At 43.4% G+C, this 21,407-nt stretch overlaps 1 protein-coding gene across 1 annotated transcript in view; it reads right to left on the reverse strand.

Moving 5' to 3' along the window:
• The window catches only part of SAFB2 (scaffold attachment factor B2), a 67,770-nt gene that overhangs the window by 24,943 nt on the left and 21,420 nt on the right, over positions 1-21,407 (reverse strand). Inside the window, 6 exon segments of the mRNA XM_070744619.1 lie at positions 7,838-7,974; positions 12,260-12,351; positions 14,458-14,597; positions 17,314-17,417; positions 19,225-19,374; positions 21,048-21,148. Coding sequence (XP_070600720.1) covers positions 7,838-7,974; positions 12,260-12,351; positions 14,458-14,597; positions 17,314-17,417; positions 19,225-19,374; positions 21,048-21,148 — 724 coding nt within the window.

A 21,407-nucleotide genomic window follows, 5' to 3' on the forward strand; every position in this document is an offset into this window, starting at 1 on the left:
CTTTGCCACCAGGCATGGGGGAATTGAGATATCTCCCCCGGGCCTATACAATTTATGTATGGTATCTTTGTGTGTATGTCTGATTAATAATGGGGTTTTTTAAATGTTTTAAAATTATTAGATTTGTTAGGAATTGTTCTATTGCTGTTGTGAACCGCCCCGAGTCTACGGAGAGGGGCGGCATACAAATCTAATAAATAAATAAATGACAGTCATGGGATCCCTGCTTTTGTGACCTTCTGACCAGCAAAGTCAATGGGGAAGCCAGATTCGCTTAACAACCGTGGGACTGATTTAACAGCTGTGGTGATTCACTTTAACAACAGCAGCAAAGAAGGTTTCCATGAGGTAAAACTCACTGATCAAACGTCTTGCTTAGCAACAGAAATTCTAGGCTCAGTTTTTGTCATAGGTCAAGGACTACCTGCATCCATGTTTTCTCAGATTTAAGGTCTACATTTGGCCTTGAGTGACATGTGAAGGACAATACTAGAATAGAATGGAATGGAATGGAATTCTTTATTGACCAAATGTGATTGGACACACAAGGCATTTGTCTTTGGAGCAGGACTAGTCCATAATTTACAACTACTTGCAGTTAAAGCGCTGGGGGGGAAAGTGACTTATGACCATCCTCACACTTACAGCCATCAGTGTCCCCATGATCAAAATTTGGGTGCTTGGTAACCTGGAATATTATCTACAACAGTTGCGGCATCATGAAGTCATGTGATCGCCATTTGTGTCTTTCCCAGGGGGCTTCCAACAAGTAAAAACTATGTAAGCCAGATTCGCTTAATGACCGTGTGATTTGTTTAACTGCAGTGATTCGCTTAACGACTGTGGCAAAAAAAAGAGTTCATAAAATCAGGTGTGCTTCAGTTAACAATCACATTGCTTAGCGAACAAAGTTTCGATCCCAATTGTGGCTGTTATGTCGAGGACTAATTACAAAATGATTCAAAATAGTTCAATTAATTCAACACATTTTGAGTGCTGAGAAACAAAGAAACACAGGATGAGAATCGGATCTGCTAAAGATCTGGATTGAATTGATCTGTTTAACAGTCGAGCTGAACAAAATTCATGCATTGAGGCAGCTGCCAAGAAGAACCAGCGCTCTCAAGAACAGAGCTTGTGAAACCCCAGACTGAATGGATCAGAAAATTCTTGCTCTATAGAAGAACTCTCCAAAGTTGACCACTTTGAGACTTGAGGACTTCAACTCCCAGAATTCTCCAGTCATCATGGCTGGCTGAGGAATTTTGGGAGTTGAAGCCCGCGAGTGTTAGGTTCTGCTCTAAAAGTGATATGAACTAAATCCAAGGTTACTTTTCTAGCCATGGCTAGAACGGGAGATGTTGACAAACCATTCTAGACCAGGGGTCTCCAACCTTGGCAACTTTAAGAAGACTTGTGGACTTCAACTCCCAGAATTCCTCAGCCAGTGCTAAGGTTGGAGACCCCTGCTCTAGGGCAGTGTTTCCCAACCAGTGTGCCGCGTCACACTAGTGTGCCACGAGACATGGTCAGGTGTGCTGCAAAGAAAGAAGCTCAGCTTCTGGTCTCACAACTTTTTGCTGAGAGTGCGAAGAGCAAAAATTTGTGAGACCGGCAGCTGAGCTTCCTTCTTTGCACCTTCCAAGTTTTCCGGCAGCTGAGCGGCGGCAGGGTAGTCGGCTGCGAGCCAGAACTCCAGGACAGAGGCACCAACGGCAGCAGCTGGACATGTTGCTGTGTGTCGTACATGCTGGCATTGCATGGCTGGCACTTGCCTGCTGGCTGGGCCGGGACGGAGGCTCCAGCCCCATGCCCATGCCCAGCGCAACGCCAGCATGCACAGCGTCTAGCAACACGTCCAGCCGCCGCCGCCAGTGCCTCCGTTCCGGAGCTCCGCCTCACAGCTGACCACCCTGCTGCCGCCCCACGGCTACTGCCCTATGCCGCTGCTGCGGCATAGTGTACGAGAAAGAGAGAGAGAGAGAAAGAGAGAGAAAGAGATAGCAAGAGAGGGAGAGAGAAAGAGAGAGGGAGAGAGGGGGAGGAGAGAGAGAAAGCAAAAAAGAGAGAGAAAGCAAAAGAGAGAGAAAGAGGGGGAAGGAGGGTGAGGGAAAAACATAGAGTGAGGGAAGGAGGGAGAGAGAAAGAGAGCAAAAAGGAGAGGAAGGAAGGGAGAAACAAAGAGGGATGGAGAGAGAGAGGGAAAGAAAGAGGAAGGAAGAGAAAGAGGGAGAGAGAAATAGAGCGAAAGGGAGGAAGAGAGATTTTTTTGTCCAAACTTATTTTAGCCCCCACCCCACCCCCTCCTTAATGTTCCACAGGATTTTGTAAATGTGAATAATGTGCCGTGGCTCAAAAAAGGTTGGGAAATACTGCTCTAGAGGACAATGGCAAAGGTCTTCTATCTAGAAACAGGCAAGGCTTTGGGAGTAAAGTTAAGTAAAGATAAGAAACATTGTTTTTTGTCCCCTCAATTGAAAGTATGAAATTGATTTGTTTATGGCTTTCGCATCTGATCGTGGAGAAATGCCAAGTCTTACTAAAAAAACAAATTAGCTAGATATAATGTTAAGAAGCATTGGTGTTGTGGCTGTTTAGAAGATTAAGATTTTAATTTTGTATAATGACATGGCTGGTATTGCTTTTTCACGTTGCTCCATTGTAATCTAGGACTTTTATTACGAAAGAAAAAATGTTTCCTTTTAACAGAAAACGAGGAGAAAAGAAACGTGAATCTAAATTGTAGCTGGTTTCAATAACTTTTAAAGCATTAATTTTAATTAGCTTTACTCGTAGAAGAAATTATATTGACTGACAATAGCCTTACATTTACTTTTACTGGTTTATCCTGCTGGATTAAATTTCTATTTTTATTTTGTATTCTTAGGGCAAATGCTTTAGGCATACCATTACGGTCATCCTAGAAGACTTTTCTCGCCACAACTCTCGGTGGTCACTCTCTGGGCACTCAGTGAAACATATCAAGAGAGCGGACATTCTAATACTTAAATTGTTTGTTTAGCAACTGTTTGAAATTATGAAGGAACTGAAAAGTGATTTGTGATTGTTTTTTCACACTTCGTACTGTTGCAGCATCGGTTAAGTGATCAAAATTCAGACGTGCAGCATCCCGGGGTGAAAGCAGAAAATTGTGAGTTCAAATCCTCCATTAGCCATGACAGCCATCTGGGTGACTTTGGGCAAATTATCAGCAGATGATGAGTTCTAGTCCCGCCTTAAGCATGAAAGCCAGCTAGGATGGCCAATCCCAGGAGACGGTGGGTTCTAGTCCTACAAAACCCACCTAGTGTTGTGGTTAGCTCTGGTCCAGCTCCTGCCCCAAGGACTGTGGATGTGGGGGAGACATCCACATGCTGCAGGCCTGTTTTGCCCCCGGTGGAATCTGCTGATGAAGGCTCCTCTGACCAAGAAGACATGAGTGACAGGGAGGAGGAGAGTGGGGCAGACAGCTCAGAAGATCAATTATCTAGCTCCTCCTTGGATTCGGAACAAGAGTTAATGATACAGCCACGCATGCGGAGAGCGATGCATAGGCAACAACAACTGAGAGATTATTATCAAAGAAAATTAGGCCACCTGTGGTTGGGTGGGGCTGTGGTCATTAGTGAGGCTGCTATAAATAGCAGCCTGTGGGTTTGGCCATTGTGGAGGATTATCTGATCGTTGTGTTTCGTGACTGCTTTACTGACTTTGACCTTTCGTGTGCTGATTTTCTCCCGCTTTGAAACTAAACCAGAGCAAAGTGTGTTTCACTTTGTGAAAGAAGGACTGTGAATTGCCTCACAGCTGCAAGCTAAGTATCTCAGAACTGATAAGGGACTTGTACAAATTACCAGTTTGTTTGGAGACAAGTGCTCTTTGCTATACCAAGAGGGCTTGGTTTAAGTGAATTTTCATTATAAAGAACATTGTTTTGAATTTTCAAACGTGTGTGTGTCTGAAATTTGTACCTGTGCATTTTTGGGAGGAGTCTACCAGAGAGCCCGACAGCACCTAGGATGACCAAATACTAGAAGGTGAGTTCTAGTCCTGCTTTAGGCATGAAAGCTGGTTAGGGGACTTTGGGCCAATTATCAGCAGATGGCGAGTTCTAGTCCTGCCTTAGGCATGAAAGTCACCTAGGATGGCCAATCACTAAGAGAAGGTGAGATCTAGTCCTGCCTTAGGCATGATAGCTGGCTGGGTGATTTGCTGGGCCAATCAGCAGGATACTGTGAGTTCTAAATCCACCTTAGATCTGAAAGCTGGCTGAGTATCTTTGGGTCAGATGCTCTCAGTCCAACCCACCTCACAGGGGGAAATAGGAGAAAGAAGGTGTGTAGGAAAGGTATTTGTAAATATGATATATAATTTTTTTTTAAAAAATTAATCCAGCAGCTGAACCCACCTGCCCAATTAGGAGAAACAAAGAAGAGAAAATGGGAGTGAAGTGAGTGTGTCAAATTAATGGAGAGGTCTTAAGCATAAAACCTATCAGGAAAGACTTAATGAACTCTGTATAGTCTGGAGGACAGAAGGAAAAGGGGGGGGGGGGACATGATAGAAACATTTAAATATGTCAAAGGGTTAAATAAGGTCCAGGAGGGAAGTGTTTTTAATAGGAAAGTGAACACAAGAACAAGGGGACACAATGTGAAGTTAGTTGGGGGAAAGATCAAAGGCAACGTGAGAAAATATTATTTGACTGAAAGAGTAGTAGATCCTTGGAACAAACTTCCAGCAGATGTGGTAGATAAATCCACAGTAACTGAATTTAAACACGTCTGGGATAAACATAGATCCACCCTAAGATAAAATACGGGGAATAGTATAAGGGCAGACTAGATGGACCATGAGGTCTTTTTCTGCCATCAGTCTTCTATTTTTCTATGAGAGTGGCAAATTCAGAAAGGAATATGCAGGTCATGGAGAGTGGGAAAGAGTGGGAAAAGGCTTCTTCCAAAATTAATAATTACGTGTCACAAGCAGGGGGGGGAGGGGGAAAGACCCCCTGACAACATTGAATCAAGAGAAAAAGCTCCACCAGCCCGCTGACGTACGATCCATTCAGTGGGAAAACACACTGAGCTCCTACATAATAAAAAGCCCCTTAAAATATGATGGGAACAAGAAGGCAGCAATGGAGAACGCATTCAAGACTTCACTCGGCAACTGAATTACGCCCAAACAGAGAGCAGAGCCGGGGAGGAAAGTGACAGCTGCATAATAGATCATGTCAACAGACCGCAGATTCATGCCAGGATAATCCACTCCGGCTGTGGTATGGAGGCAGGAGGGCTTCAAAGAAAGGGGGGGGGGGGAGCTCAACTCAGCTGGGGCAGGATCGGACTGGAGCCTGCTGTGAGCTATGACAAGGACGGTGAAAAATAAAGAGGGTTTTGAAAAACCGGTCCAGCGCTATTCAGGTAACACAAAGAGGGTCTTTTGCCCATTTTTGAAGTGAGACGGGAATTAATTAATTAATTAATTAATTAATTAATTAATTAGATTTGTATGCCGCCCCTCTCCGAAGACTCGGGGCAGCTAACAACAATAAAAAAGACAATGTAAACAAATCTAATATTAAAAATAATCTAAAAAACCCTCAATTTAAAGAACCACTCATACATACAAACATACCATGTATAAATTCTATAAGCCTAGGGGGAAGGGAAATTTCAACCATGCCTGACGACAGAGGTGGGTTTTAAGGAGCTTGCGAAAGGCAAGGAGGGTGGGGGCAACTGTGATATCTGGGGGGAGTTGGTTCTAGAGGGTCGGGGCCACCACAGAGAAGGCTCTTCTCCTGGGTCCCACCAAGCGACATTGTTTAGTTGACGGGACCCGGAGAAGACCCAACCTAACTGGTCGCTGGGATTCGTGCGGCAGAAGGTGGTCCCGGAGATATTCTGGTCCGATGCCATGAAGGGCTTTATAGGTCATAACCAACACTTTGAATTGTGACCGGAAATTGATCGGCAATCAATGCAGTTGGTGTAACATGGGCATACCTTGGGAAGGGCAACCTGAGCCAACTTCATTTTCAAGGACTCGAGAGAAGATCCAAGTGATAAAAAGAATCACTGACAGCCCAAAAGGCAAGACGGGTTTCAAACAAGTTGTTTGCTCACAGGGTTGCCCAACCTTGGCCACTTTTAAGAGTTGTGGACCAACTCCCAGCATAGCTGGCTGGGGAATTCTGGAAGTAGAAGTCCACAAGGGCACTGCAACCGTCTCAAGACTTGATTCATTTGATCCCTCCTTGCAACTGATACCTGGGCACTTCTGAAATGCAATGGTGTCTCAGGCTTTATGTCTAAGATGGAATGAACCAACAGTTTATGACAAGTCAAGAAAGCATCATGTTTTCCTATGTTCTTATTGGAGAGCCGGTTTGGGACCAAATATATTTAAAGGTAGGAAACAGAACTTAGTGGGTTTGAATGGAATACGGGCAAGTAGGGGCTTCTTTACCATAATGCCCAAGCCTCCAGCTTTATAATCAGGGGATTGGTTTAGTTATACTGCAGTGACTAAGAGTATATTAAAGAAGAAAAAACAACTTTTAATCTTCACAGATGATATGAGCCGGGGTGGCGCAGCAGGTAGAGTGCTGTACTGCAGGCCACTGAAGCTGACTTGTAGATCTGAAGGTCATCGGTTCAAATCTCATCGCCGGCTCAAGGTTGACTTAGCCTTCCATCCTTCCGAGGTGGGTAAAATGAGGACCCTGATTGTGAGGGCAATAGCCTAGCTCTGTTAAAAAAGTGCTATTGCTAACATGTTGTAAGCCGCCCTGAGTCTAAGGAGAAGGGCGGCATAAAAAAATGGATGGATGGATGGATGGATAGATTAGATAGATAGATAGATAGATAGATAGATAGATAGATAGATAGATAGATAGATAGATAGATAGATAGATAGATAGATAGATAGATAGATAGATAGATAGATGTTGAAGACATTGGTATCTCTTGTTTATAAGTAATTAAGAAAATACAGTAAAGGTCTTTATTACTGCTTTTCTATGGTGACTGCAATTATATAGTCAGTCTTTACTTTTCTACACCATACACTAGGTGCTGCATTTATCTGTAAACTGAATTGTATATGCTGCATTTAAACTTCTAAGTAAATGACAAATTAAAATAAGAATATCCTATGGTTATTGCTCTCACTGCAGGAACCTCCTATCCTTGTCGCTGACACCAAACCAAATTTGCAAACCCTTTTTTAATATAATAATAAGTGGCTTAGCATGTGTCTCCACTACAGTCAGTAAAGGATTACAGGTGCTCCTCTAACAAAAGATTATCCATGTGTTTTTTTTAAATGAGTCACTTGCCAAGTGTCTGGATTTTGATCACATGATCTTGGGGCAACAATTCCTAAGTGTGGAAACTGGTCATAAGTCACTTTTTTCAGCGCCGTTTCACTTGGAACGGTCACTAAATGAATGGCTGCAAGTCAAGGACATAATGGCAACTGTTTGGCATGCCAAGATATGAAATTAGGCTCAAGTTTTTTTGTGATTTTTGGAAAGAATAATACTCTCCCCCCCCCTCCAAAAAAAAAGACTAGATGGACCATGAGGTCTTTTTCTGCCGTCAGTCTTCTATGTTTCTATAAGTCACTTTTTTCAGCGCCGTTTCACTTGAAACGGTCACTAAACGAATGGCTGCAAGTCAAGGACGTAATGGCAACTGTTTGGCATGCCAAGATATGAAATTAGGCTCAAGTTTTTTTGTGATTTTTGGAAAGAATAAGACTCTCCCCCCCTCCTCCAAAAAAAAGAGCAGGGGTCGGAACATGGCGAGGGAAGCCAACGTCAACCCACCTCTTCCGTTCTGTCTCCCGGACCTCTCGCTCGCGTTGCCTCTGGCGTTCTCGCTCGCGCTGCTCCTTGATCTTATCAAAAGACAAGATGTCTTGTTTCTCTTTGCTCTCCGACTTGCGGTCGTGGCTTTTGGTGCTCTGAAGCGGAGAAAGAAGATGGCTAGAGTAGCCGCATATAGTGCATGCATTCTGTGACACTTATCTATAGAATCTAGGCATCCAAGGCCTAGATAGATACAAAACACTCTTATTAGAGTACTAAACTTCCGACCTTTTGGACAGCGGACCTTGCCAGAAAAGCAAACAGTACAATAACATGTTTACATCCTGTAGCAGAGATGAAGAAATCCTATTTTTCAGGCCAAGAAACATTCATAAAGGCAGGACAACAACTTGAAGGATTAATCTAGAGAGTTCCGAGGAACTATGATGAAATTGGATGCAAGACAACCCCATATATGGACAGGAAGAAGGAGGTGTAAACCAGACATGAAAATTCTATATAAGATGATTCTTGAAGTTAGGTACTTTACCTTTTGAGGTTAATGGGTATTTTTCCCGTGACTTCGATTGGTCCCTGAATGATCATGCTGGCATCTTTAAGATCTTTATGTTATGTTTGATATATGTTTCTATGATATATATATATATATCATGTGGTTAATAAAGTTTTTTAGCTTTTATTCTCTTGGTCTGGGGAATTTTTCTTACACATTCTTACTCTCTGGAGGCAAATGGACTTTGGTCCACTTTCTTGTTTTTTTTCTTTTGAAGCTTTCAACAAGAAGCTTCTTGGATGAGAAGCGAAGTGTCTTCCAAAGGAAAAAAACAAGAAAAGTCCAGTTGCCTCCTGAAAAAGCACCTTTGGGACAACCATGACCTGGATGACTGGGAATCTCTTCAGACCTTCCCAAGTTGTTCTCAGAGTCTATTATAGATCAGTGGTGTTGTACATACTCCTGATCAGTTGGAGGAGGATGAAGATATTGAGGACTCAGATTCAGATAGTGTTCATGAAGTAGTGGGGGGCCCAGGGTTACAGGTAGTAGAACAGGTGGGAGACCAGCCACAGGATGGGGCTATGAGTTCAGGATCTAGTGAGGAAGAATCAGACGCTCACTGGGTTAATCCTAAATTCAGAAGGATTCAGAAACGTAGAGAGCAAAGGTCTGGAAGAAGATATTAAGGAGAGGAATGGGTTAAATATTGTAGTGAGGTTATTTATTTATTCATTCATTCATTCATTCATTCATTCATTTATTGGATTTGCATGCCGCCCCTCTCCGGAGACTCGGGGCGGCTAACAGCAACAATAAAGCAGTGTACAATAGTAGTCTGATGTTAGAAACAATTAAAAACCCATTAATATAAAAAAACCAAACATGCATACATACATACCATGCATAGAATTGTAAAGGCCTAGGGGGAAGAGGGTCTCAATTCCCCCATGCCTGATGGCAGAGGTGGGTTTTAAACAGCTTACGAAAGGCAAGGAGGGTGGGGGCAATTCTAATCTTTGGGGGGAGTTGGTTCCAGAGGGCCGGGGCCGCCACAGAGAAGGCTCTTCCCTTGGGTCCCGCCAAGCGACATTTTTTAGTTGACGGGACCCGGAGAAGATCCACTCTGTGGGACCTAACTGGTCGCTGGGATTCGTGCAGCAGAAGGCGGTCCCTGAGATAATCTGGTCCGGTGCCATGAAGGGCTTTATAGGTCATAACCAACACTTTGAATTGTGATCGGAAACTGATCGGCAACCAATGAAGACTGCGGAGTGTTGGTGTAACATGGGCATAATTGGCACGTCAGGGGGCTAGTGGAGAAGAAGGGTGGAGTTTCAACGTTGCTGAAAAGAAATATGGATGTGTTTTCGCCATGCTAAAGTTAGCCAAAGTATTTTGCATTGTATTTAGTCAGTGCTGCTGTTTTTAAAGCTATGTATTTAGGAAAATAAATCTTGTCTAAGTGAAGCAGGAAAAGGAATGTGAGAAATGCAGCTATGAGAGAGATAACAGACCGAGTGATGTCTGAAATGTGTTGAAGTACAGGAGAGCAGAGAAATAAACGGAGTTGCCTTATTCATGAAATGATGCATTTAATAAGAGTTATTTGTAATTACTAAACTTCTACCAGAAACCAGAACAAGTGGTGGCCAACCTTAGCAACTTTTAAGACTTGTGGACTTCAAGTCTCAGAACTCCCTAGCCAGCCCGGCTAGGGAATTCTGGGAGCTGAAATCCACGAATCTTAAAGATTGGACATGCTTGTTTGTAAATGTAGAGTAGAGGCTTCAATCTGGCAAGATTCTGACCACAGGCGTGAAACAATGACAAAATCAGCTTGGAAGAATTACCACGTGCCATTCTTGATTTGGAGTCTGATAGGGCCTTTCAGGAGCTGAAAGAGGAGCTGCCCAAATTCTATGGGGCAAAATCCATCTGTGGTCCTGCCGTAATCAATGAAGGCAGAAAGCATAGGGTCCATGACCGCTCCCTGGCCCCCCACTAGCCTCCCTGGCTCAAAATGAGCAGCCCACTTTAGATGGGGTGACCTTCACATTTTGGTGAGCTCCCATAATCTGAAGCCAAGAAAACAAGTCCTGGAATTATGGCCTGTCCCAACTGCTCTGGCAGAAGGGGCATGATCAGGATCCCATCTGCTAAGGAATTGCAGCTGATGGAACCAAAAAGGCTTTTTTCTGCTATGGCTCCCACCCTCTCGAATATTGTGCCTGCCCCCAATGTAAGATTCCCAGCCCTGCTAAACAGCCTTAAAACCTGACTTTGACAACTAGCCTGGGACATTTTGAAGGTGTTTAGTAGCCTAGGGCAGTATCTCACCTCCATCTCATCTATGCATTAGTTCTTTTTATCCATTTTAATGATAATAGTAATGTTTTAATCTGTCTGTCTATCTATCTATGCTGATGAAGGCTCCTCTGACCAAGAAGACATGAGTGACAGGGAGGAGGAGAGTGGGGCAGACACCTCAGAAGGAGATCAATTATCTAGCTCCTCCTTGGATTCAGAACATGAGTTAATGATACAGCCACGCATGCGGAGAGCGATGCATAGGCAACAACAACTGAGAGATTATTATCAAAGAAAATGAGGCCACCTGTGGTTGGGTGGGGCTGTGGTCATTAGTGAGGCTGCTATAAATAGCAGCCTGTGGGTTTGGCCATTGTGGAGGAGTATCTGATCGTTGTGTTTCGTGACTGCTTTACTGACTTTGACCTTTTGTATGCTGATTTTTCCCTGCTTTGAAACTAAACCAGGGCAAAGTGTGTTTCACTTTGTGAAAGAAGAAGGACTGTGAATGGCCTCACAGCTGCAAGCTAAGTATCACAGAACTGATAAGGGACTTGTAGAAATTACCAGTTTGTTTGGAGACAAGTGCTCTTTGCTATACCAAAAGAGGGCTTGGTTTAAGTGAATTTTCATTATAAAGAACATTGTTTTGAATTTTCAAATGTGTGTGTGTCTGAAATTTGTACCTGTGAATTTTTGGGAGGAGTCTACCAGAGAGCCCAGCAGAACACAACAGAACAGATAGATTAGATAGAGGTTTGTTTGTTGGTTTGTTTGTTTGTTTGTTTGTTTGTTTGTTCATTTATTAGCTTTGTATGCCGCCCCTCTCCACAGACTCGGGGCGGCTTGCTTGTTTTATTACCCAAACTGGATATTGATCCAATTGAGGAACATCATCAGTGCCAGAAAAGAGCAAATCCCACGCTCCCTTTTAACACTGATGATGTTACCTAGTTTGGGTAATGAAATGTCTGCAATAAAGCAGCCAAGCTCAGAGAGTATCAAGGGCCACTCATCCATCCATCCGATTTCTAGAGCCGCCCATCTAACTCTGGCCAGCTCACAATTCAAAAACATATATTAGATTTTAATGTCTGACTTTTTAATCCTGTAATTGTTTTATTCTATTTATCTATTTATTTGCTTGCTTACTTACTTACTTACTTACTTACTAAACTGATATGTCACCCTCTTGCCTAAGGGTGACTTTAGGCAGCTTACAATCAATAAAAATGATAAAACGTTACAGTAATATTAATATCAACGTTGACTTTTAAAATTAACCAAGATGGCAAAGAAGGAAGATGGAAGTGAGAGCTTATTTTAGGTGTATTTTAATTACAATACTGTCACTTGGGAGGGACAGACAGGTGGCATACAAATTTAAATAAGTATTGGTAAATAAATATATTATCATTTCACCAGTTTTGATGGAAATCTACCTCCCAGCCTCATCTTAAAAAGCAGAATTATAATAAATCATGCTTGATCTCTGGACCCAGATTTCATCTCTGGACCCAAATTTCATCAGCATGGAAAGCGGAAATAATGGACGTGGTCTTGACCCTTTCCGTCTCGTCTTGTTTCGCAGACAAGAAGTAAAACCAAAGACTTACTCTCTCTTTGGAGGTGGATGCCGTTTTCACGCTAATCACCGGCTCCCCTTTGGATTTGTCCATAACAACTGTCCGCTCACCTCCTCGGCTTCCTAGAGTGGCACAAAATGACACCACAGGATAGTGTTTGTCAACTATTCAGACAACATGATAATTTCAGCTCTCAGATTTCCTGCATTTGTGGACTTCACCGGCTGGGGAATTCTGGGGATTGAAGGCCGGGCATTTTGAAGTTGCCAAGCTTGAGAAATGTCACCCAAGGAGACACTTTGTATCTCCAGAAGTGTCCATCAGGCAGCTAAAAGATTTCATAGAAACACAGAAACATAGAAGACTGACGGAAGAAAAAGACCTCATGATCCATCTATTCTGCCATACTATTTTTTGTATTTTATCTTAGGATGGATATATGTTTATCCCAGGCATGTTTAAATTCAGTTACTGTGGGTTTATCTACCATGTCTGCTGGAAGTTTGTTCCAAGGATCTACTACTCTTTCAGTAAAATAATGTTTTCTCATGTTGCTTTTGATCTTTCCCCCAACTAACTTCAGATTGGGTCCCCTTGTTCTTGTGTTCACTTTCCTATTAAAAACACTTCCCTCCCCAACTTTATTTAACCCTTTAACATATTTAAATGTTTCGATCACGTCCCCCCTTTTCCTTCTGTCCTCCAGACTATACAGATTGAGTTCATGAAGTCTTTCCTGATACGTTTTATGCTTAAGACCTTCCACCATTCTTGTAGCCCGTCTTTGGACCCGTTCAATTTTGTCAATATCTTTTTGTAGGTGAGGTCTCCAGAACTGAACACAGTATCCCAAATGTGGTCTCACCAGCGCTCTATATAGCGGGATCATAATCTCCCTCTTCCTGCTTGTTATACCTCTAGCTATGCAGCCAAGCATCCTACTTGCTTTCCCTACCGCCTGACTGCACTGTTCACCCATTTTGAGACTTCAAAGGCAAAATAACACATTAGAATAGAATAAAGGGGTTGGAAGGAACCTTGGAGGTCCTCTAGTCCAACCCCCTGCTTAGCTGGGTAGATAGAAATTGATGATTTTTAAAAAAAATAAAAAACATTGATTTTTTTTTAAAAAAAATCAATTTATTTTAATAAAATGTTTTTGGAGTAAAAATATATCTATCTAAAGGTAGTTTTCTATTTAAAATACATTAATAATTTATAATTATTCAGCATGAAACAGAGCTTAGTTTTGTAGCATCAGGCTGTATATTCTGCAATATTAGGACTGCCTAAGCTGCAGGAAGGGTGGGGGTAGCTGCAATACCGGCACTTCGGGGGGTTCCTTTCCTCAGTGCTTCGTCTTGTTACCTGTAGGCAGCTGCACCAACTTCCTCCTTTGCGGCGGTAGCGGCAGCGGCTTCCCTTCGAGCAGCAGCGCCGGGAAGTCACGTAATGAAAGGAAGCCTCTGGAGCGACGGAAACTTCTGAGATGGCTCCGGCAGCTTCCCTTCATCACGTGACGTTCCCAGCGCTGCTGCTCCTCGAAGGGAAGCCGCCGCCGCCACTGCCGCTGCCGCCGGAAAGGAGAAAGTTGGTGCAGCTGCCTGCAGGTAACAAGACAGAGCACTGAGGAAAGGAGCCCCCTGAAGCTGCCGGTATTGCAGCCGCCCCCACCCTTCCTGCAGCTTGGAGCGCTTAGACTATAGAGGCTGGGAGGCTGTTAAGTGGGCGGCCAAAATGGGCGTGTCGGATTCCAACTCCCATTCCGTCTCACCCTGTCCCCTCAGATCTTGTGGCAGCTGCTTTGCCAAGTCGCCCTGGGACTCATTGGACTCAGCCCCCACCCCATGTTGAGGGGGTGTAACATGCGGGAGGCATAGACATAGGCCATTTCGGATAATAAACAAAATTTTCTGTGGCTGTTCAGTATCCGAAATGTACGAAAACCAAGGCGTTCGAGAACCGAGGTACCACTGTATATTGTGGTGACCAAAACTGAATGCAGTATTCCAAATGTAGCCTTATAAGGTATTGTAAAGTGATATTAACACTTCACGTGATCTTGATTCTATCCCTCTGTTAATGCAGCCTAGTACTGGGTTGGCTTTTTTTGGCAGCTGCTGCACACGGCTGGCTCATATTTAAATGGATGTCCACCAGGAGATTCACATGAAGGAATCGGTTCACCATGAACCCTGAAAGCAGACTCCATTGAAAGTTTTCATTACCTGATTTAACAGACCGCGAACGTCCAGATGACTCATTTTTCTGCTCTTCCGTTCCTTTATCTTTCTTTTCATCTCCGCTCTCTTCCACTCCTTGAGCATCTTCATTTTTGTCAGTTTTTTCTTCCTTAAGGTTCGGAGACCTACAAACAAATCAAGACAGCAGCTGAAGCTCTATCTGTCATACGCCATAAGTCGAAAATCATCACTTTGATCTCAGGAGGAAAAGAGCAGCTGTTGGTGGCTTGTCAAAGTACGGTAAAGGAGGTGTTCAGATCCAAATCTGAAAAACAGCACAAGGGGTACCAACCTAGTCTCCGTCATACAGGTAGTCCTCGACTTATGTCCACAATTGAGCCTAGAAGTTCTTTTACTAAGTCACACAGTGCCAAGTTATTTTGTCCCATTTTACTACCTTTCTTGCCACGGTTGTTAAGAGACTCACTGCAGCTGATAAGTTAGTAAAAATAATAATTAATAATAAAAATAATGTATTAGACTTGAAGGTTTGGTAGGGAAGGTTTGCCTATTTGCCGATGATTCTAAAGTGTGCAATAGGGTTGATATTCCTGGAGGCGTCTGTAATATAGTAAATGATTTAGCTTTACTAGATAAATGATCAAAGCAATGGAAACTGCAGTTTAATGTTTCCAAATGTAAAATAATGCACTTGGGGAAAAGGAATCCTCAATCTGAGTATTGCATTGGCAGTTCTGTCTTAGCAAAAACTTCAGGAGAGAAGGATTTAGGGGTAGTGATTTCTGACAGTCTCAAAATGGGTGAGCAGTGTGGCCGGGCGGTAGGAAAAGCAAGTAGAATGCTTGGCTGCATAGCTAGAGGTATAACAAGCAGGAAGAGGGAGATTGTGATCCTGCTATATAGAGCGCTGGTGAGACCACATTTGGAATACTGTGTTCAGTTCTGGAGACCTCACCTACAAAAAGATATTGACAAAATTGAACGGGTCCAAAGACTGGCTACAAAAATGGTGGAAGGTCTTAAGCATAAAATGTATAAGGAAATACTTAATGAACTCAATCTGTATAGTCTGGAGGACAGAAGGAAAAGGGGGGACATGATCGAAACATTTAAATATGTTAAAGGGTTAAATAAGGTTCAGGAGGGAAGTGTTTTCAATAGGAAAGTGAACACAAGAACAAGGGGGCACAATCTGAAGTTAGTTGGGGGAAAGATCAAAAGCAACATGAGAAAATATTATTTTACTGAAAGAGTAGTAGATCCTTGGAATAAACTTCCAGCAGACGTGATAGATAAATCCACAGTAACTGAATTTAAACATGCCTGGGATAAACATAGATCCATCCTAAGATAAAATACAAAAAATAGTATAAGGGCAGACTAGATGGATCATGAGGTCTTTTTCTGCCGTCAGTCTTCTATGTTCCTATGTATGCCGCCCCTCGCCAGAGACTCGGAGTAACACATTTGTTAAGTGACTCTAGTTTCCCCATTAATTTTACTCAGCAAGAGGTCGTAAGACAGAATCATGTGGATAGTACAACCGCCATAGGAGTCAGTTGCCAAGCATCTAAATTTTGATCACGTGACCTTGAGGATGCTGCAATTGTCGCAAGTGTGGGAAATGGTCATAAGTCACTTTTTTCAGTGTGCTGTAATTTTGAATAGACACTAAATGAACTGTTGCAAGTCGAGTTCAAAGTTACAACTGCACTGAAAAAGTGACTTTTGACTGCGTTTTAGCGTTATGACCATTGCAGCATCCCTAAGGTCACATACCATCAAAATTCAGGCGTTAGGCCAGTGATTTTCAACCTTTTTTGAGCCGTGGCACATTTTTTACATTTACAAAATCCTGGGGCACACCACCAACCAAAATGACACAAAATGACACTCTAACTATAGATAACATTGTGATGCATTGTATATCACCCTCTACGGGGGCCTCTTATAAAAAGAAAAAGGTCAAATATCTATATACACCATCAGAATAGACATAACCAGCTGTGGCTGAGGCTGAGGCTTCATCTAGTGGTGGCAACATTTACCTCCAGTCCTGACCAAGATTAGAAATTGGGACCATGGGGAGGAGTAGCAGCTTCAACTACTCGCCGCAGCCACACAATGACAAGTGCGTGGCAGCCCGAGTGGGGACCTTCCTGGGTGTGGGAGGCGGCCTGCTATTGGTTCATCGCTAGTGGTTAGGATGAATCCTAGAAGGTGATTGGTCAGTGAGTGTTCCCTGTGCCTCCACTCTTCCTGTCGCTAATAGCTGGAGGGATTGTGAGGGGAATGTTTATGGTCGGATGGAGGCGGCTGGCGGCGGGCCGGAAAAATGGCCTCCACGGGCCGTATCCAGCACGCGGGCTGTAGTTTGAGGACCCATGTTTAATTTCCCCACAGTACGCCTGACCATGTCTCATGACACACTAATGTGCCGCGGCACACTGGTTGAAAAACACTGCGTTAGGCAACTGACACTCATTTATGACAATCAGGGTCACGTGATCCCCTTTGGCGACCTTCTGATAAGTAAAGTCAACAAGGGAAGCCAGATTCACCTAACCGCCAGATTACTAATTAATCACTGCAGTGATTCACTTAACAACCCAGGAAAGAAAAGTCTTAAAATGGGGCAAAATACAGTTAAAAGCCTTGCTTAACAATAGAAATGTTGGGGTCAATTGTGGTCGTAAGTCAAGAACTATTTGCAATGTAAAATTTCAATTTATTACTGCAGAGCCTGGTTAGCACCTTAAAACTGTGGCCCATTTGAACAAGTCAAGATTAAAACCCGCAGCCCAGGTTCGCTCTCTTAACAAAGAGAGCCACCTGCACACTTCAGCAAAAACAGACAACAAACAGTTCTCGGTTTATTACTTTTCTGATTTGGAGTCGGTCGAATGCCTCCTGTCTTTTTCCTTCTTAATCTCACTTTCTTTCTTCTCAGGTAAGGGTTTTTTCCCAGCAGGTTCGTTTTTGGCCTGGAATCAGACAAGGAAAGGGGTGGTTGGGGGGTCTGGTTAGAAGAGTGGGAGAAAAATCAAAGGGCAAGCAATCCCTCCCTGTTCTGAATCAAAAACAGGATGAGTAATGGAGAAAAAATAAAAACACTTTTTGCAAAAAAAAAAAAAAACCCTTTTGCGGCCTGACACGCCAAGACAGTGGGAGGGCCAGATTCACTTAACAACCGGATTTATTTATTTATTTATCAGATTTGTATGCTGCCACTCTCCATAGACTCAGGGCGGTTCACAACAATAATAAAACAATGTATGACAAATCTAATATTTAAGTAACTAAAAAACCCTTATTAAAAAAGCAAAACATACACACAAACATACCATCCATAACTTGTATAGGCCTGGGGGAAGGAGAATATCTCAATTCCCCCATGCCTGACGACAGAGGTGGATTTTACGAAAGACAAGGAGGGTGGGGGCAGCTCTAATCTCCGGGGGGAGCTGGTTCCAGAGAGTTGGGGCCGCCACAAAGAAAGCTCTTCCCCTGGGTCCCGCCAGACAACATTGTTTAGTCGACGGGACCCGGAGAAGGCCAACTCTGTGGGACCTAACTGGTCGCTGGGATTCGTGCAGCAGAAGGAGGTCCCAGAGATATTTTGGTCCGATGCCATGAAGGCATAACCAACACTTTGAATTGTGACCGGAAACTGATCGGCAACCAATGCAGACTGCAGAGTGTTGGTGTAACATGGGCATATTTAGGGAAGCCCATGATTGCTCTCGCAGCTGCATTCTGCACGATTTGAAGTTTCTGAACACTCTTCAAAGGTAGCCCCATGTAGAGAGCGTTGCAGCAGTCGAACCTCGAGGTGATGAGGGCATGAGTGACTGTGAGCAGTGACTCCTGGTCCAAATAGGCCTGCAACTGGTGCACCAGGTGAACCTGGGCAAACGCCCCCCTAGCCACAGCTGAAAAATGTTTCTCTAATGTGAGCTGTGGATCGAGGAGGACGCCCAAGTTGCGGACCCTCTCTGAGGGGGTCAGTAATCCCCCCCCCCCGGGTGATGGACAGACAGATGGAATTGTCCTTGGGAGGCAAAACCCACAGCCACTACGTCTTATCAGGGTTGAGTTTGAGTCTGTTGACACCCATCCAGACCCCAACAGCCTCCAGGCACCGGCACATCACATCCACTGCTTCGTTGACTAGACATGGGGTGGAGATGTATAACTGGGTATCATTGGCGTATTGATGTTACCTCACCCCATGCCCTTGGATGATCTCACCCAGCGGTTTCATGTAGATATTAAACAGCAGGGGAGAGAGGACCAACCCCTGAGGTACCCCACAAGGGAGTAACCTTGAAGTCGACCTCTGACCCCCCCACTAACACCGACTGCGACCGACTGGAGAGGTAGGAGGAGAACCACTGAAGAACAGTGCCTCCCACTTCCAACGCCTCCAGCCGGCGCAGAAGAATACCATGGTCGATGGTATTGAAAGCTGCTGAGAGGTCGAAAAGCACCAGGATAGAGGATAAACCCCTGTCCCAGGCCCACCAGAGATCATCCATCAATGCGACCAAAGCAGTTTCTGTGCTGTAGCTGGGCCTGAATCCTGATTGCTGAGGGCCTAGATAATCAGCTTACTAATTTAATCGCTGCAGCGATTCCCTTAAACAACTGTGGTGAGGAAGGCCGCAAAATGGGGGCAGGAGTCACTTAACCAATGCCTCCCTTATCAGCAAAAAACCTTGGGCTCAACGGCGGTTGTTAAATCGAGACCGACTTGTACATTTGGAGTTCACCGTTGATGAAAACACTCACTCTTTCCACAGAAATCATCTTCCCGTGCAGCTCTGTCCTGTGGAGATGGCTGATGCACTTGGTGGCTTCCTCAGACGAAGACATGGTGATGAAGCCGTAACAGCGGGCCCCGGGGCTACGGGCATTTGTGACTACTTTTGCACCTACCACCTTCAAAGAGAGAGAAATGAAGAAGGTGGCAAGCACTGGTTGGATTTACACATCTAAACACAACTAGCTGTTGGTTGGTTGGTTGTAAGCTTCTGGGAGAGAACAACAGCAATAGACCAGTTTGCCAATAAAATACTCTTTATTATTATTTTTGAATGTGTGGGTATGCTGGACCATAGCATACCCACACATCCCAAAATAATAATAAAGAGTATTTTATTGGCAAACTTTAAAAATGACAGGAAGAACACTTTTTTTATATACTGCTTCGTAAGTGCTTTACAGCCCTAAGCAGTTTACAGAGTCAGCCTCTTGCCTCCAACAATTTACCAACCTTGGAAGGGCGGAAGGCTGAGTCAACCTTGAGCTGGTCAGGATTGAACTGCCAAACTGCAGGTAGACGGCAGTCAGCAGAAGTAGCCTGCATAACCGCTGCACTACTACATTCATGGAGATGTAATGTGTAAATGAAGACTCAATTATCCAGGCCAAAAGGGTCTAAAAAGATGATTTAACCTTTTGGGGTACCTTCTAGTATCAACCTTGTTAACTCTCAAGGCTCTTTTTTCCGCTACGTATTCTAAATCAGGGGTCTCCAATATTGGCAGCTTCAATACTTGTGGACTTCAATTCCCAGAATTCTTCAATCAGTCATGCTGGCTGGGGAATTCTGGAAGTTGCAGTCCACAAGCCTTAAAGAGGACGAGGTTGGAGACCTTTGTTCCAAATGGTCTGTGGTTAATGTATGTGTATGTGTAGATATGTATTATACACCAAATGAAATTCTGGTGCCTGCTCTCAAAACAAACATAAATACATACATATCCATACCCATCCATGCCCCAAACATATACATATTCCCCACCCGTCCAGTCATTGTGTGTCTGTGTGTTTGTTTTGAAAGCAGGCATCAGAATTTCATTTTTTTTAATGTGTGCCAGTGTGTTAACAGAAAAAACTGACCATAAAGGTTATTTTATCTTCATTTAGCCATGGCTTATTAACTGATCCATAACAATCAACTAAGCTTTAAATACTGTTTTCCAAGCCATAACCCCTTCAGTGTGTTGTGTTTACTCCACACAGCAAGACACATTATGGTTCTGTATCATGTGTGGAACCATCCACTGCTTGCATATATTTGTGGCTGTTCAGTTGCTAAGTCATGTCCGATTCTTCGGAACCCCATGGACCATAGTGTACCCACACATCCAAAAATAATAGTAAAGAGTATTTTATTGGCAAACTTTAAAAATGACAGGAAGAACACTTTTTTTTAACATCTTGATGCCCCCTGTATGTAAAGATAATAAATCTTGAGATTCCTTCTAAATTATGCAGCATGGAACTTGGGAGTTCAATGACTGAATTAGATTAACTGGTTAATTTCTCAGGACACAATTTACAAAGGAATAACTTTGCAAGTATCACATAACTCTGTCAATGAGCATCTTTCATTAGCAAAGGCGGATGAATGATATCCCCCCCCCCCCCAAAAAAATCACACTTCAATAAAAATATGGAGCAACGGTGGACAAAAACAACCTTTATGTAGGGTCCTCTTTTTTTCTCTCTTTTCAAATTTAAAATTATTACTTTAATCAAAACATTTACCTGGCAATATTAAACTGACAAAAACTTTTAGCATACTGTTTTACTTCTATTCACCCTACCTTGCCATATTTGCTAAACAGGTTCTTTAGATCAGTCGCTCTGGTCGAAGAGGAAAGACCACTGACCCACAGATTTCTGCCAGAGCTAGGAGTGGAGCGACCTATATTTGGGGGTGGGAGGAGGGAGAGGAGACATCAAACATGACAACACAATCTGGATTGAAAATTCCCCCTCTCCCCAAATATTAACAGATTTCCACACACCCACTTCACAGTCATTATTTTCTCTATCACACAATACTAGGACAAGGGAGCCTTCCCTAAAGCTCACAGGGAAGAAAGTGAGGACAAATCAAGGGAAATATTTCTTCACCCAGAGGGTCCTTGGTTGATGGAATTCCCTTCCAGAAGAGGTTGTGA

The sequence above is a fragment of the Erythrolamprus reginae genome, chromosome 1 (assembly GCF_031021105.1).
Source record: "Erythrolamprus reginae isolate rEryReg1 chromosome 1, rEryReg1.hap1, whole genome shotgun sequence".
NCBI lineage: Eukaryota > Metazoa > Chordata > Lepidosauria > Squamata > Dipsadidae > Erythrolamprus > Erythrolamprus reginae.